The 14416-nt window shown below is 44.7% G+C and overlaps 2 protein-coding genes across 3 annotated transcripts in view; both read right to left on the bottom strand.

Moving 5' to 3' along the window:
- LOC115110462 (myosin-10-like) overlaps nucleotides 1-10427 on the bottom strand; it is a 66572-nt gene extending 56145 nt beyond the window's left edge. For both annotated transcript variants that reach the window (XM_065010182.1, XM_065010183.1), the window contains exons 1-2: nucleotides 10282-10427; nucleotides 7731-8103 (exon numbers count right to left, since the gene is read on the bottom strand). In XM_065010182.1, coding sequence (XP_064866254.1) covers nucleotides 7731-8075 — 345 coding nt within the window. In that variant the 5' untranslated portion in view covers nucleotides 8076-8103; nucleotides 10282-10427. The remainder of the gene's footprint in view (nucleotides 1-7730; nucleotides 8104-10281) is intronic.
- Nucleotides 10428-11245: 818 nt separating this feature from the next.
- LOC115109892 (probable ATP-dependent RNA helicase DDX47) lies at nucleotides 11246-14306 on the bottom strand. Its single transcript, XM_029635143.2, has 11 exons — nucleotides 14134-14306; nucleotides 13747-13840; nucleotides 13419-13607; nucleotides 13256-13327; nucleotides 12952-13142; nucleotides 12716-12832; nucleotides 12462-12608; nucleotides 12194-12331; nucleotides 12002-12072; nucleotides 11777-11906; nucleotides 11246-11691 (listed from the first exon to the last, which is right to left on the bottom strand). The coding sequence occupies exons 1-11, from the start codon at nucleotides 14263-14265 to the stop codon at nucleotides 11512-11514; spliced, it is 1461 nt and encodes a 486-aa protein (XP_029491003.1). The 5' UTR covers nucleotides 14266-14306; the 3' UTR covers nucleotides 11246-11511.
- Nucleotides 14307-14416: the final 110 nt, after the last annotated feature.

Raw genomic sequence — 14416 nt, 5'->3', positions numbered from 1 at the left:
GACACACTGAACTCTATCAGAGAAGTAGTTGGTGAACCAGGCGAGGCAATCATTTGAGAAACCAAGGCTATCGAGTCTGCCGATGAGGATGTGGTGATTTACAGAGTCGAAAGCCTTGGCCAGATCAATGAATGCGGCTGCACAGTAATGTTTCTTATCGATGGCGGTTAAGATATCGTTTAGGACCTTGAGCGTGGCTGAGGTGCACCCATGACCAGCTCTGAAACCAGATTGCATAGCAGAGAAGGTATGGTGAGATTCGAAATGGTCGGTAATCCATTTGTTGACTTTAGAAAGGCATGGTAGGACAGATATAGGTCTGTAGCAGTTTGGGTCAAGAGTGTCCCCCCCTTTGAAAAGGGGGATGACCGCAGCTGCTTTCTAATCTTTGGGAATCTCAGACGACACGAAAATGAGGTTGAACAGGCTAGTGATAGGGGTGGCAACAATTTCGGCAGATAATTTTAGAAAGAAAGGGTCCAGATTGTCTAGCCCGGCTGATTTGTAGGGGTCCAGTAAAAGGAGGTTTCTGGGGGCGATAAAATAGCATCAAGGCATAATGTACAGACAAAGGTATGGTAGGATGTGAATACAGTGGAAGTAAACCTAGGTATTGAGTGATGAAGAGAGAGATATTGTCTCTAGAAACATCATTGAAACCAGGAGATGTCATTGCATGTGTGGGTGGTGGAACTAATAGGTTGGATAAGGTAGAGTGAGCAGGACTAGAGGCTCTACAGTGAAATAAGCCAATAAACACTAACCAGAACAGCAATGGACAAGGCATATTGACATTAAGGAGAGGCATGCTTAGTCGAGTGATCAAAAGGGTCCAGTGAGTAGAGAGAATGGTTGGGGGTCACGGCGATTTTAGACAGCTAGCCAGGCCATCGGTAGTAAGCTAGCATAGGATGGAGGTCTGTTATTAGCCTCCTCTTGCGTTCCGTCAGTAGATTAGTGGGGTTCCGTGTGGTAGAGGGGATTAATCCAAATCACACAACAACAACAAAAAACAATAGATATAGTTATAGAGGCCCAAGAAGAAAAAAATTAAATAATAATAATATAAATAAATAAATAAATTGTCCGATTGTCTATTCAGATAGCAGCCGATAAGACAGCTAACGGTTAGCGGGCCGCAGATGGGCGTTCAGGTAACGTCGCGACGGAGGAGCCAGCCGGATAACTCCTTCGGGTAGATAACGTCGGCAGTCCAGTTGTGAAGGCCCGGTGGGGCTCCGCGTAGGCAGTAAAACGGGTCCGGATAAGTGATTGTAGCCCAGGAGTGATTGATGGAACTCTTCAGCTGGCTAGCTCCGGAATAATTGATGTTTGCTCCGGAATCAACGAAAGCCGATAGTCACACGGATAGCAGCTAGCTAGCTGTGAGATCCAGCTATGAACGTCCAGAGTTAGCGGTTGAAATCCAGGGACATGGAGAGAAAAATTGGTCCGGTATGTTCCGTTCCGAGCCGCGCTGCGCCTTACAAAACTGGCGATAGATTTTCGAGCTAAAGGATAGCTGATGACCACAAACCGTAGTTAGCTGAATACTGACGATTAGCCAGTAAAGAAGCTAACTAGCTTCTGATTAGCTTCTGGATTAGCTTCTGGCTAGCTCCTGGCTAGCTTCTGGCTAGTTTCTGGCTAGCTTCTTGGAGGATTACAGATTTGAGGTAAATAATACTTTTTTTATAAATATAAATTGGTGAGGCGGGTTGCAGGAGAGTGTTTTGAAGATGAGTTTATGGAAAATTTAAAAATATATATAAAAAGGTATGTGAAAAAAGTTGTAAATATATATATATATATACGGGACATGACGAGGACAAAAGACGTCTGAACTGCTATGCCATCTTGGAAGATGAGGCATATATATATGATCAATAATCTTTGCGCAGCGCTATTGAATGAAAAAGTGTGTCAAGTCAATAGCAGGGTGTTCAACTATCTTGATTTGATAATGTAATGGGCTTTTAACATAATCATATTAATAATACCTGGGGAAACTGAAAGAAAGATAGCTATGTCTTCGGTGGAATTGTGGCATATACTGTAAATGCATGGCACTAACGTTACATAGCTCTTAACCCATGACCTTAACCACCAGCTTAAACACAAAGCTACTCAGAAATTCTCAAAACAGAAGATTTTTTATAAAATAAAGAAACTGTTGCTCACTCTTTCTGGATAATTTAATTAAAAAATAACCACTAATAACTGCATGATGATCCCTGAAAAGCCTGGTGCTGGTTTGGTATCCATGGAGTGTGTGTGTGTGTGTGTGTGTGTGTGTTTGCCAAGTTTATGGTAACACCTAAGATGTTTACATGCAAAATAGTTCTCCATGGAACAATGGCAATGCCATGACAACAACAAAAGACTGAAGATATGACTATGTGGGAAGCCTGAACACAATGCCACTCTTGAGAGAGTACCCTTTATGCATGCACATAGCGAGTGAAAGCTTGTTCTTGAACCTCAATAAAGAAACATATCAGCCAAACAAGAATGACAAGACAGCTAATTAGTGGGGGTTTTCTATTAGTGATACCACCTACATCCTGTCAACCAAGAGGCAGCTGGCCTCCACAAGTACAGAAGCTCAGCCAAGACTGCAATACATGTATTAAATGTTTGAACAATCAAACATTTGAAACACCTAAAGAAGTGCAGGAATAAGGTTATTGGCGTTGGCCAGAGCATTAGGACAGAGAAAATAGAGAAATCATAAATTAGAGAGTGAGTGTGGGAAAGGAGACAGGACTGTCAGACACATTGCAATGAAGTGGGCGGGAGACAGACGGACGCTGTTTTCATGAAAGAATGCTGATGCTTTCTGACAGCTGGGGATTATATGCTGACACAAAGGCCTGGTTGTAGCGTTGCTAGCTAGCTTTCCGGTTAGCCTGTTACCCACTGGACTGGCTCAACTCCCTGACTTCACATGGAGCCAAGGCTACGCCACCAAGCCATACTGGGGCCTCACTGAGGGACTGACCACAACACACAGAGCCACATTACCCAGGGGGCTCCCTCTGCACGCCAACCCTAGCTCAGACACACAAAGCCTGGGGCAGCAGCGTACAGCGCAGCTGGGGATGGGTTATGCCCCACTGTGGGGGGAGGTCACCTCCTGGGGCTGGGGCACTCTCCCACTGACACAAACATGTTCTTCATTTATGTCACGCCTACTCCCTTCCCGCTCTCCGGCGCTCAACTAATCACTGGTACTGGCAAACCGCAATACGCACTCCTGGCAAACCAAATCAAACTTTATTGGTCACATACACATGGTTAGCAATGTTAATGCGAGTGTAGCAAAATGCTTGTGCTTCTAGTGCCGACAATGCAGTAATATCTAACAACTACCTAATGCACATGAATCTAAAGGGGTGAATGAGTATATGTACATATAAATATATGGATGAGCGATGGCCGGTGCAATAGATGGTATAAAATACAGTATATACATATGATATGAGTAATGTAAGATATGTAAACATTTATTAAAGTGGAATTATTTAAAGTGGCATTGTTTAAAGTGACTAGTGATTAATTTATTAAAGTGGCCAGTGATTGGGTCTCAATGTAGGTAGCAATCTCTCTGAGTTAGTGATTGCGGTTTAACAGTCTGATGGCCTTGAGAAAGAAGCTGTTTTTCAGTCTCTCGGTCCCAGCTTTGATGCACCTGTAGTGACCTCTCCTTCTGGATGGTAGCGGTGTGAACAGGCAGTGGCTCGGGTAGTTGTTGTCCTTGATGATCTTTTTGGCCTTCCTGTGACATCGGGTGCTGTAAGTGTCATGGAGGGCAGATAGTTTGCCCCCGGTGATGCGTTGTGCAGACCTCACTACCCTCTGGAGAGCTTTGCGGTTGAGGGTGGAGCAGTTGCGGTACCAGGCTGTGATACAGCCAACAAGATGCTCTTGATTGTGCATCTGTATATTTTGTCAGGGTTTTGGGTGACAAGCCAAATTTCTTTAGCCTCCTGAGGTTGAAGAGGTGCTGTTGCGCCTTCTTCACCACATGGTCTGTGTGGGTGCACCATTTCAGTTTGTCTGTGATGTGGAAAGTTTTCAGTAACCTCGGCGTGCACCTTTTACACTGTGGATAGGTGCTCCATCTGCTGTTTCCTGAAGTCCACGATAATCTCTTTTGTTTTGTTTACGTTGAGTGAGAGGTTGTTTTCCTGACACCACACTCCGAGTGCTCTCACCTCTTTCCTGTAAACTGTCTCGTCGTTGTTGGTAATCAAGCCCACTACTGTTGTGTCGTCTGCAAACTTGATGATCGAGTTGGAGGCGTGCATGGCCACGCAGTCGTAGGTGAACAAGGAGTACTGGAGGGGGCTGAGCACGCACCCTTGTGGGGCCTCAGTGTTGAGGGTCAGCGAAGTGGAAATGTTGTTTCCTGGGTGCGGCCCGTCAGAAAGTCTAGAAACCAATTGCACAGGGTGGGGTTGAGACCTAGGGCCTCCAGCTTGATGAGCTTGGAGGGTACTATGGTGTTGAATGCTGAGCTGTAGTCAATGAACAGCATTCTTACATAGGTATTCCTCTTGTGCAGATGGGATAGGGCAGTGTGCAGTGTGATGGCGATTGCATCGTCTGTGGACCTGTTGGGGTGGTTTACAAACTGAAGTGGGTCTAGCGTAGCCGGTAAGGTGGAGGTGATAAGATCCTTGACTAGTCTCTCAAAGTACTTCATGATGATAGAAGTGAGTGCTACGGGGCGGGAGCCATTTAGATCAGTTATCTTGCCTTCTTGGGTACAGGAACAATGGTGGCCATCTTGAAGCATGTGGGGACAGCAGACTGGGATAGGGAGCGATTGAATATGTCTGTAAACACACCAGCCAGCTGGTCTGTGCATGCACTGAGGACGCGGCTAGGGATGCCGTCTGGGCCAGCAGCCTTGCGAGGGTTAACACGTCTAAATGTTTTACTCACGTCGGCCATGGAGAAGGAGAGGGGGGGGGGGAACCGTCTTTGTTAGTGGGCCGCGATGGTGGCACTGTATTATTCTCAAAGTGAGCAAAGAAGGTGTTTAGTTTGTCTGGAAGCGTGACGTCGGTGTCCGTGACGTGGCTGGTTTTCTTTTTATAGTCGTTGATTTCCTGTAGACCCTGCCACATACGTCTCGTTTCTGAGCTGTTGAATTGAGACTCCACTTTGTACCGGCATCGCACTTGTTTGATTGCCTTGCGGGGGGAATAACTGCACTGTTTATATTCAGCCATGTTCCCATGGTTAAATGAGGTGGTTCGCACTTTCAGTTTTGTGCGAATGCCACCATCCATCCACGGTTTCTGGTTATATTAGGTACATCTCCAATGCACTTCCTTATAAACTCACTCACCGAGTCAGCGTATAGATCGATGTTGTTCTCTGAGGCTGACCGGAACATACCCCAGGCTGCGTGATCAAAACAATCTTGAAGCGTGGATTCCAATTGGTCTGACCAGCGTTGAACGGTTATAGTAATTGGTACATCCTGTTTGAGTTTCTGTCTATAAGACGGTAGGAGCAAGATGGCGTCGTGGTCGGATTTTCCGAAGGGAGGGTGGGATAGGGCTTTGTATGCATCTCGGAAGTTAGAGTAGCAGGGGGGAAAGTTCGTCCAACTGGCCTCACAACCACAGAACACGTGTAACGACGCCAGCCCTGGACCTCCACATCCGGCTTCTTCACCTGCGGGATCGGCTGACACCAGCTGTTAAAAACCGTCTCAGGGAAGCTCATCTGCGTGCTCGTCATCCTCACCAGGGTCTTAAACTGACTGCAGTCCGGCGTTGAAAACGACATCAGTGGGCAAATGCTCACCTTTGATGGCCACTGGCACGCTAGAGAAGTGTGCTTTTCACGGATGAATCCCGATTTCAACTGTACTGAGCATATGACTAGCGGTTTGCTGATGTCAGTGTTGTAAACAGAGTGCCCCATGGTGGAGATGGGGTTATGGTATGGGCAGGCATAAGCTACGGACAACGAACACAATTGCATTTTATCGATGGCAGTTTGAATGCACAGAGATACCGTGACGAGATCCTGAGGCCCATTGTTATGCAGATGAAGAGAGCCTTCAAGAAACATGGAGAAACATAAAGCTATTATCTAGTGGAATTCATCATCAAGCCTGGTAGAGAAGATAAATCAAAAAGACTGCAGTTCCTCCAGAATCCCCGTCACCATGACATAGGTGATAAACAATCCACATTCTATTCCTGGAACGTATGTCACTAAATGGGTCAAGATCACGACGATACACTGTATATAGGACATCATTAACTAGACCCATCTACACTGAAACATAGCTGCAGATAACTCCACAAACAATGAAAGCATGCAATTTAAACCAATGCAAACTCGGACGTTGGATTTTTGGTGTGCTTAGATAATAAAATAAAAAGGTTTACGGACTACAGAATGGAAAATAGTGATGGGATACCAACAGCAAGAGGTAGCTTTAAAATCTCCCTAAATGAGTGACATCATATACATCACTGACACTATCTATCACCTAATGGAATTCTGGGATTGTAAGGAGGTCTTTTCTACAGACGGCTTATGTGTGAGAGGACAAAGGCTCCCGACCATAAAGATGCACAGATGCATAGAGCACAGCAGCAACAGTGACAGGAGGTGGGCCAGTGCCTCTCCCAGTCTGCCACCCTGCCCTGGGGCTCCACAGTCAACACACAGGGCCAAATGTATTGGCTTTAATACCCAGGGACCCCACTGAGATGAGAGAGCCCCACAGACAGCTCAGAGATCAAACAGGGCAACCAAGAGGAATGGGGTCATACAAACAAACTGACCCACCAATGTTTATGATAGAAATGTCACCTACAAAGGTGAAAGTAAAGAAGATGGCAGGTAATATAGATACAGAGAGAGAACTTACCATCGGTCTGAACTATCTGGAAACGGTTATAGAGTATGATCAGTCTTTGTGTGTTTTTTAAACTTCAATCAAGCCACAAGACAGTGGCGTATCCAAATACCCATACTAAATAGTATGCGTAAAAAAAGAAAGTGTTAGTATAGTATATGCGATTTCTAAAATAGTACTCCAAATGAGTCATCTCATTGCGTTAACTGATTGCGTTAACTCCCGCCATTCGCTCATTTTGGTACAGCAGTCAATTTATCTGATGATCAGCTGTTGTCAGACACACGTGAGTCAGAAAAGACAAGTGAATTCTACTAGATCAAACGTCAAAATCAGTATGCAGTTTATGTGTGTAGTACTTATTCAGACACAGACCCTGTTTCCTCAGAGTTCCCCAGAGGTTAGGTTCTGTAGGTGAGCCAGGCCCTCTCAACATTATCAAGAGACCAATACATGGGATTCTGTGGTCTGGGTCTCATTTAAGGTATGCGTCGCCAGAGTTGCTGAAAAACAGCTAAAATATTGAACTATTGAGCAATGTCTGCGGTGTGCATTATGTGTGAGTATGGTTGAATTTGCTTTCTAGGTGAATAGATGTATAATAAGAATACACTCAGAAAAAAAGGTGCTATCTAGAAGCTAACAGGGTTTTCAGGCTGACCCCATAGGAGAACCCCTATGTAGAACCCTTTTTCATTTCCACAGAGGGTTCTACCTGGAACCAAAAAGGGTTATCCTAACCCTTTTGCAACCCTTTTTCTACCTGGAACCAAAAAGGGTTATCCTAACCCTTTTGCAATCCTTTTTTCTAACAGTGTACAACAACACAACCACTCACGTAGATGAGCCCAGAGTAGTAGCGGTCTTTGAGGTTGTGCAGCACTGAGGCCTCGTTCAGGCAGGTGAGCTCGGCCATGTCTTCCACCTTGCTGAACTTGGGCGGGTTCATCTTCTGGATGTCGTCCTTATTGACAATGGCCTTCTTGCCATTCTCTGACAGTTCCACCACCACCTCCTCTCCCCGCTCCTCCTTGATACTGGCCGCTTCAAAACCATGACGCTCTGAAGGGATCCACACCACCTTCTTGGCTGTCCAGTCGGCCTGTGTGGCCGGGTTGTAGACCACAGCGCGATCCACAAACAGGTACCGCTCCGGGTCCTCCAGCCCACTTCGATGAGCCATTTTGGGGGTACCAGAGAAAGAGTGCCACCTGGAAGAGGCAGAGACAGGCAGAAACTCAGTATAACAACATGTTTGTCATGAAATGTTAAGCACTCTCAGGCATGGCACTTATCAAGGTTGCATTCCTTTGTGACAATACAGCTACCCCCTTTTCAAGCCTAGATGTAGCCAGCAGATCCGACCCGCTTGCTTACAGCTGCACTGGGGTCGGACAGCATTCCTGTGTAGATTAAGACACCGTGAAGCCGGCACGAATATGGCTTGGAAAACACACCTCAATCCAAGGATGAGAAAAGCATTGCACTCTGAGAATTGTCCCATTATCCCAACTGTTACACCGAGAAGACTGAACTACCGCTAGTTTTTACGGAAAGCTGTCCTTTTCGTCCTCATGCTAGGTAGAAGAAGCCACAGCAGCCATTTTGGAAGGTGTGTTTCCCGAGCCATATCGCACATCGGCTCTGCGAGATATCAAGGGTTTCCCAAACATGGTCCTGGGCCACCCCCGGGGGCACATTTAGTTTTTCTGCTGTAGCACTCACAGCCGATTCAAATATTCAAAGCTTGATGATGAGTTGGATATTTGAATCAGCTGGGAATTTGGGAAAACCTGTCTTAAACTATATACGAATGCGGTCTGACCCTAGCGCAGCTGTAAGCAAGCTGTCAGATCTGCTGGCTAGCCTAGGTGGGGACATTTGACTCACCTGTATCTTATTTTCATGAGGTTATGAAGGGTTATGAAGGGAGGCACAGTGCAAAGTTGCATAATTTTACATGCTTACAAAAATGGATGAGATGAGTCTACTCTGCTGCACTGTACTAGGCCTAGCAATGGATAACAAATGGTAGCTAGGTAGCCTAAGTGCTTTCCAGAGCAGCCCAGAATTGTCACAGGTTCCCCACTCTCTGAGGGCTTGACAGAAAGCTGATCAAATCAAATGTATTTATAAAACCCTTCTTACATCAGCTGATATCTCAAAGTGATGTACAGAAACCCAGCCTAAACCCCCAAACAGCAAGCAATGCAGGTGTAGAAGCACGGTGCATAGGAAAAACACCCTAGAAAGGCCAGAACCTAGGAAGAAACCTAGAGAGGAACCAGGCTATGAGGGGTGGCCAGTCCTCTTCCGGCTGTGCTGGGTGGAGATTATAACAGAACATGGCAACGATGTTCAAATGTTCATAGATGACCAGCAGGGTCAGATAATAATAATCACAGTGATGTTTCCAGTTTTCAGGGATACAGTATTCAACATAAATGTAGGGGCTCTTTTTAAGGATGCTACATTATGGTACAGGTTACCCAACGTCCTCATTGTTTATTTATTTGTCACAGGTTATACTTTAAGCGTTTTGAAAGCTAACTGCAGTACGACAAAAGTGTGTTTCTTGTGTATGATATTGGTTTCCGCCACACTGTATCAGATATTGGACAGAGGACACAGATGTTTGTTACATTGTATCTGTACACGCCAAATAGGCCTACAGCATCATTGCTTTTTACAGCAGAATTTATCACACGTTCCTCATCCAAGTAGACGTTTGCAGCCAAACATGTAAAGCAATTCCTCACCTTCAGGTGGAGTATTCATCGTGTTGAACAAATGCATTCAGAATAAAGTAAGTGCCAAACAGAACCCCATTTTTTAAAACTTTTCTGTTGTTGATTTGCCTGACAGGCTGCCTACATTGTTGACTCGTTTAATAACGCGCGTCTTACGCTGACTTGACTAGAGCCATCTCGCGCGCTGGTGTAACGGTGTTGTGAATGGGACGCAATCTGTCCACACATGACAATCAACATAGACAATAAACATGTATTTATTAGAGCAGCAGGTCCGCGAACAACCTATATCTGCACGTTATCTGACATTTACGATCACGTTGATAACAGAAACCATCTGAAATCATGCAGAGAGCTCTACTGGTCAAGGGAGTCAATTTTGGTGTAGCAACATCTCCAAAGTCCCAATTTCTATTTTATTCAATTATCTTCAATAAATATAACGCAATATATGCCTTTAACATATTTTAATTCAACGTATCTGGGTAATCAATAGTCCTGAACATAATATAACGACATCATTGCAAGTACCTCCACAGTTGCGCTATGTAGCCTAAATCCATCTATTCGGACAGTCTTCAAGCTGCTAAATGTAACCAATGCAGAATACAATTATCCCTAAAAGAGCTGGTCATTTACCTGGTGGTGTGAGAGAAGAAACGAGGACAACGGTTCGCACGAATAGACCGACCTCCCTCTTTAATAACACTTTATGGAACAACACAACTGATATTTAGGCATCTATCTAGGCTTTGGTTTGCACCAAAGACACTGCCCCTATGGTGGGTCCCCTCAACCGAACAGATCTGACCGCTGTTACTCCGCCCACGATGGGTTGTGCAGACATAGATATTGACCAATAGATCAGCTCGTCTGAATTCAATAGCTCATTGTGAAGCTTTACGTGCTATATTTTCTAAAGTGTTGATATCCTCTGAAAAACAGACGTCTAATGATAAACAAATACAAATCATGTTTTATTCTGAAGCCACATGAGGTGAATATAATATCAAGTTGTGAAAGTCTATACACTGCACACACCTATTAGATGCGGCTAAAACACAATTGGATTCGCACGCTGCAGTCTCTACTACCCTCGCCTCCTATTGGCTAAAAACAGAGAAAACCCAACTATTTTTAGAGGAATTATATCTGGTCCATCGTTTCACCTGTTCCCTGACACCATTTTCAACCGGACCCTCGACATTAAAAAGTTCTAATAAATTTCCTTTCAATTAAATCATTATGCTCAGTGCACGAAATAATAATGCACGTCTTTGTTCCTTCAGTCATTAACATGCTGTTGATGCAATGTTCATTTTGTTTGCTCGTTAAGTATCGCATGGAGTGATATTTGACATGGTACAAATGTTACAATAAACTGCCAGAGTAACTGGTTAGATATCATGATATGCCACACCCCCATCTTGTGTCCAAAGTGGTGGGGCTTCTTGGTACCATTATTTCCTGGAAATATAGGTCATTGTTGGTTTAAAGTCTATTTTTTTCCCTGTTCATGTCACCTGCATTGCAAATATACATTCAAAATAGTTAATGAAATATTTAATAAAAATTAATGTTATATTATCATATCAGGATTCCATTCATGTTGAACAAGCTTTATTATCAAATTGTGAATGTGAACACAACTCACTGAAAATGGTCTTGATTTTACATAAACAATTTATTACAAATGGAAAGATTGATTAGTAAATTGAACAAGTCATTGGTAATTAAATAGCCTGTCTCGGTGATGTGGTGGTTGTAAAGAAAGAGGCATCTGTTAATAATCATAGATGTTTTATATCAAGGAGAAAATGACATAGGATCTGACAATATGTACAGCATTGTGTTATTCTACTGGCACCTTTAACGTCCGCCTCTCCATGCTGCTCCGCCACGGTTTTTCCCTCCTCCTCCCCCTCTCCCCCCTCCTCCGCCACCACCAGCGCCGCCTCTTACTTTCTTCCTCACACCGCTGGACTGCTCTGTGTCATCCCCCTCTTCTCCTCTGGGCCTCTTCCTCTTTTCTCCCTGTTCCTTCATTTCCTGAGGGAAAGAGGTTATCGTGACTGACTTTAGAGCCATTACAATGGATGACGACACTGCTGAATAGACACTGATTGAGACTCACAATTCTGGCGAATCGCTGTGCTTCGCTCACTCTCTCCACCAGCATCATCACTTCCTCCTCCTGCGTGGGGAAGGCAGGCAGCTTCTTGCCAATCAGAGTTTCGATTCGCTGGAACAGCTCCACATCATACCTGAGAGGTTAATATGGCAATCAGAAGAAAATATTTGGACAAAGTCACCAATTTCAATAGGATTGGTTGAGATCGAGCATAAAGGTGGTCCTTACTGTGTGACAAATGTGATGGATTTTCCAGACCGTCCTGCTCTGGCGGTTCGCCCCACTCTGTGGATGTAGTCCTGAGCGCGCACACACACACACAATAAAACACCACTAAACTTGCTCAGTTGGGTCATCGTTTGTGATAACATTGAAGAGACTGCAGACAGGGAGAAACATCCACACAAGCAGGACTGATACCTTTGAGTGGGTTGGGATGTCATAGTTAATAACACAGTCTACATGTGGAATGTCCAGTCCTCTTGATGCCACGTCCGTCGCCAGCAACACAGAGCGAGACTTAGACTTGAACTTGTTCAGCGACCCCAGACGTTTGTTCTGACCAACAGAGAAAGACATGTATACTTTCTTACATGCGGATTTCTCTGATGTGTAAAACATTTGGAAGTGTTAGTATGATATTTGGTATATGTTGGTAGACAGTAGTGTGTTTGGATAAGGGGGGTACCTGACTCATCTGCCCATGCAGGGGAATGGCAGTGATGCCCAAGTTCCTAAGCAGCAGTGCCACACGCTGGGCATTGTTACACGTACTGCAGAAGATCATGAAGGAGTTCCCAGCCAGCTCGTTGATGATGGACACCAGGTAACAATCCTGGAGACACAGCCAGTTAACTTACAATCCAACACTAACCATACACAGCTTCTGACTTCTCAGAGACAAATGACCTTGATACCATTAGAACATCAAACTTCAAGTACCTTGTATTTGGAGGGTATGAAGACATAGTACTGCTGAAGTTTTTCTACTGTTGAGTATTTGGTGTTAACGGCACATTTAACTGGATCCTTCAGAGCTGCTCTCTGCAGCTTGGCGACCTTGGTAAATACAGAAGACATAGAAGGGTTAGTGTGACAGGCCAGGTGTTAGGGATACTCTGACAAGTCTCAAATGAAGAGCTAAAAGGAATAGATAATAGGGGCTATTACGTGGTTACCTTTTTGGTCATGGTGGCAGAAAAGAGAAACGTCCGTCTGTCTCTGGGAATAACCTTTAGGATCTTGTCCACCTCGGTCTCAAAGTCCATGTTGAGGATCCGGTCTGCCTCATCCATCACCAGGAACTTCAGCGCTCGCAGCGAGAAGCCTTTGGTGTTCTCTAAGTGGTCTATCAACCGCCCGGGGGTGGCTGTTATAACATGCACGGTGAAGACACAGTTAGTATCAACCAGGAATGCACTTAAAAGATGGTACCATATTATGCAACTGAAAGGGGTAGGTTGGATTAAGTTATTTTCTCACCAATGACAATGTGAGGTTTCTTGGCCAGGACCAGGGATTGGGACATCATGTCAATTCCTCCAACGATAACAGCTGAAACAGAAAAAAAGACGAGTTAAAACAACAGTCACATGACACTTGAGTTCCATCAAATATGTTTCTACTCCTTCCAATGTCCTCGTACCGGTCTTGACTCCGATGCTGGAGCCCAGGGCCTCAAACTGTTCTGCTATCTGGAAAGCCAGCTCTCTGGTGGGGGTGAGTATGAGTGTATGCAGCCTCTGAGCGGAAGCGAGGAGTGACTGCAGGATGGGCAGAGCAAACGCACCGGTCTTCCCTGAGCCAGTCTCTGCCAAGCCAATTACATCCTTTCCTGAGAAAGGAGAGAAGAAAGTGCATCGTGAGTGTACAAACAGACATGAGACCTTCCCCCGAGAGGACAGGTCTTTACCAACCGTTTTATACATGGCACAAACAAGAACATTCACCCCCCTCCATCCAACTGAACTCACCTTGTAAGGCTACAGGTATGGCCTCTACCTGGATCTTTGTAGGAGTCTTCCATCCCAACTGTTCACAAGCTTCACACAGCACTTCAGTTACACCCTATATTAAACAGATGCATGCCATGGCAGAAATATGTAAACACGTTAGAATATGGAGTGTATGTTACACATCGCATGGCTGAATGCGCGCCCCATTTTTAAATCACATCATCTCACAGCTGTACCTAGCTCTCATCAGTCGGATGCTGAACTGAATGTTGGTAGTTGAAAGACAGTTAACTTGCTAACTTATCAGCGGTAGGTTGGTTGATGTGCTGTTTTAACTAACGTTAGCTCGCTTCCAAGCCGGCAAGCTTATACACCATTTCCATTTAGCTAGCTAACGTTACTCACCAGATCCTTGAAGGTCTTCAATTGTAGATCATTTTCAGCGATATTAACGTTACTGTTATCATCATTACTCGACTCTTCATCCTTTGCGTCATCTGTTTTTATCTCAACACTTTTCTTCGAGTCGTCCGCCATGCTTGTTTGCCAACGTGCCGTCTACGCTAAAGTGCGCATGTACGGAAATTGATAAGATTTCATGCTAGGATTTCTGGGACTTGATGTTCCCCGTTGAATTCATAAATCGTTCAAATTGCAATGTTTAGACCACATTCAGTTGTCAAACGTT

This window comes from Oncorhynchus nerka, linkage group LG26 (assembly GCF_034236695.1).
Source record: "Oncorhynchus nerka isolate Pitt River linkage group LG26, Oner_Uvic_2.0, whole genome shotgun sequence".
Lineage (NCBI taxonomy): Eukaryota > Metazoa > Chordata > Actinopteri > Salmoniformes > Salmonidae > Oncorhynchus > Oncorhynchus nerka.
The sequence above is the reverse complement of the archived record's forward strand: the minus strand, read 5'-3'. Positions and strand labels throughout refer to the sequence as shown.